This window comes from Elgaria multicarinata, chromosome 18, assembly GCF_023053635.1.
Source record: "Elgaria multicarinata webbii isolate HBS135686 ecotype San Diego chromosome 18, rElgMul1.1.pri, whole genome shotgun sequence".
NCBI lineage: Eukaryota > Metazoa > Chordata > Lepidosauria > Squamata > Anguidae > Elgaria > Elgaria multicarinata.
Genome location: NC_086188.1, coordinates 16,995,026 through 16,997,689, shown reverse-complemented (window position 1 = coordinate 16,997,689; position 2,664 = coordinate 16,995,026). Strand labels below are relative to the sequence as shown.

The window sequence follows — 2,664 nt, the reverse complement described above, 5'->3', positions numbered from 1 at the left end:
GCTGGCCGGGTTTCATGCAGACTGCCTTGCAAATGAGTTTGGAACTGGGCCCTCGACGCTTGCTGCCAACTTATATTACTCAGAGCATCTCTGTATTAAGGGGAAATCATGTTGCTTACTTGGTGTGTTGTGCTTCCTGCTTCTTTTGCACAATTGTTACGGACTGCATTACACAGGAGCAGAGGGGTGATCATGTGGTTTGAATTGAATACTTTCCCTCTGTACTCTTCCATTGAGGCAGCGCCATCGAGTGGCGGAAGATCCAGCTTTTTTCTGGATACTACCACATTAAATTGCGGGATTTCCAGAGGATAGTGCAGGAGACATCCTGGTCATTGAGGATGTCATGTAATGGACACGAAAACTTCCATGAGTGGTGAATCACAAGCATGTAATAAATTGCTCATTTAAAGAAGACCCCAGCCAGCCAGCCAATGCGGGTCCCGTCCCTGCTTCCCCTTTCCTTGGCAAAGTTTTCCTTCTGAGTTACCCTGGCTCCGTGCCCAGAGGGCTGGATTTAGCCTGAGGTCCTACTATGATTTCTGATCAATCTGAGCTGGGGAAAAATTTCTTTCCTACCCCATACATGGCAATCAGTTAAATCCTCCCACCCATTTTCTTTCTGTGTATGGGTATGGAAGCCCACATGCAAAGATTTTTGTGTTCGTTCGCGAAGCAGCGTTGAGATTCCACTCACGTCCCTCCAGAGTTTGCACTGATTTTCGAAAGATTGCTGCATGTCTATATCGATGTAAATTAGCCTGCCTTGATGAAAAAGGAAAACAAATGGAGTTTTAAAATGCAGCTAATCAAGGAGTTAAAGAGAGGTTAATCCTCCTGGATTAATCAAATTGCATGCATAAAATGAGAGAAAGGAGGTGAAAAGGTAAGGAGAGATATGAGGAAGAGGGTGGAGGGCAGGGGGAGAAATTGGGTTTGCCTAGTTCTAAGCAGAACTCTCTTATGAAAGTTTTGGAGAAAGTATATCTCCCTGCCATTGCTTCTCCAAGAATTCTCGTAGTCCTTGCCCAGATTGAGTGCCTTTAAGAACATAAGAAATGCCATCCTGGATCAGACCAAGGGTCTATCTAGTCCAGCACTCTGTTCACACAGTGGCCAAGCAACCATCGGCCAGGGATGAACAAGCAGGACATGATACAACAGCACCCTCCCACCCATTTTCCCCAGCAACTGGTGCTCACAAGCTTATTGTCTCAAATACTGGAGATAGCACACAACCATCAGGGCTAGTAGCCATGGATCGCCTTCTCCTCCAGGAACTTATACGACCCCCTTTTAAAGCCATCCAGATTGGTGGCCATCACTACATCCTGTGGTAGTGAGTTCCATAACTTAACTATGCGCTGAGTGAAGAAGTCCTTCCTCTTATTTGTCCTGGATCTCCCACCAATCAGTTTCATGCGATGACTCCGGAGAGAGGGAGAAAAATGTCTCCCTATCCACATTCTCCATGAGCTGGCGGCAACCGAACAAGAAAGAGATCTTGGGGTTGTGGTGGACAGCCCGATGAAAATGTCCACCCAGTGTGTGACAGCTGTAGGCATTATAAGAAAAGGAACTGAGAATAAAACGGCCAGTATCGTATTTTCCATATACAAATCTATGGTGCGACCACACTTGGAATACTGTGTACAGTTCTGGTCACCATACCTAAAAAAGGATATTATAGAGCTGGAAAAAATGCAGAAAAAGGCAAGGATGACCATATGGAAAGGAGGACAGGGCTCTAGTATCTTCTGCATTGAAAAGGGATTTATTATTATTATTATTATTACGCAGCACAGGAGGCTCTCCTCGGGCAGGGAGCGATGGCCGATGAGATCAGCAAGGCGCAGGTGGCCCAGCTGGGCGGGGACACGATCTTCGGGAAAATCATCCGCAAGGAGATCCCCGCCAAAATCATCTTCGAGGACGAGAAGTGCCTTGCATTCCATGACATTTCTCCGCAAGCTCCAACGCATTTCCTAGTGATCCCCAAGAAGCCTATTGTTCAGTTATCTCAGGCACAAGATTCTGATGAAGCTCTTCTTGGATATTTAATCATTGTTGGCAAGAAATGTGCAACTGAATTAGGCTTGACCAGGGGATACTGAATGGTGGTGAACGAGGGGCCAGATGGTGGTCAGTCTGTCTACCATGTACACCTGCATGTCCTTGGTGGTCGTCAGTTGGCTTGGCCTCCAGGTTAAGGATTATTATTATTATTATTATTATTATTATTATTATTATTTATTGCATTTTTATACTGCCCAATAGCTGAAGTTCCTTCAGCAGGGGTCATTTATATGTGTGCAGCCCCCGGTGAAATTCCCTCTTCATCACAACCATTAAAGCTGCAAGTCACCTGTCCTCGTGACCAGATACAAAAGAGGGCAGGGCTCCTGCAGCTTTAACGGTTGTGATGAAGAGGGAATTTCACCTGCAGGAAAAGCAGTGTGATGAAAAACCAGCAAGCAGGACATGGTGCAACAGCACCCTCCCACCCATGTTCCCCAGCAACTGGTGCACCCAGGCTTACTTCTTCTAATCATGGAGGTAGCACATACCCATCAAGACTAGTAGCCATGGATAGCCTTCGGAATTTATCCAATCCCGATTGAAAGCCATCCAAATTGGTGGCCAATACTACATCTTGTGGTAGTG

General features: G+C 46.1%; 1 protein-coding gene across 1 annotated transcript; it reads left to right on the top strand.

The window, feature by feature from the left end:
- The first annotated feature begins 1,808 nt into the window (after nt 1-1,808).
- On the top strand, nt 1,809-2,211 carry LOC134410492 (adenosine 5'-monophosphoramidase HINT1-like). The gene is given in 1 exon segment (XM_063143780.1): nt 1,809-2,211. A coding segment is annotated over 1 exon segment (381 nt). The 5' UTR covers nt 1,809-1,829; the 3' UTR covers nt 2,211.
- The last annotated feature ends 453 nt before the right edge of the window (nt 2,212-2,664 follow it).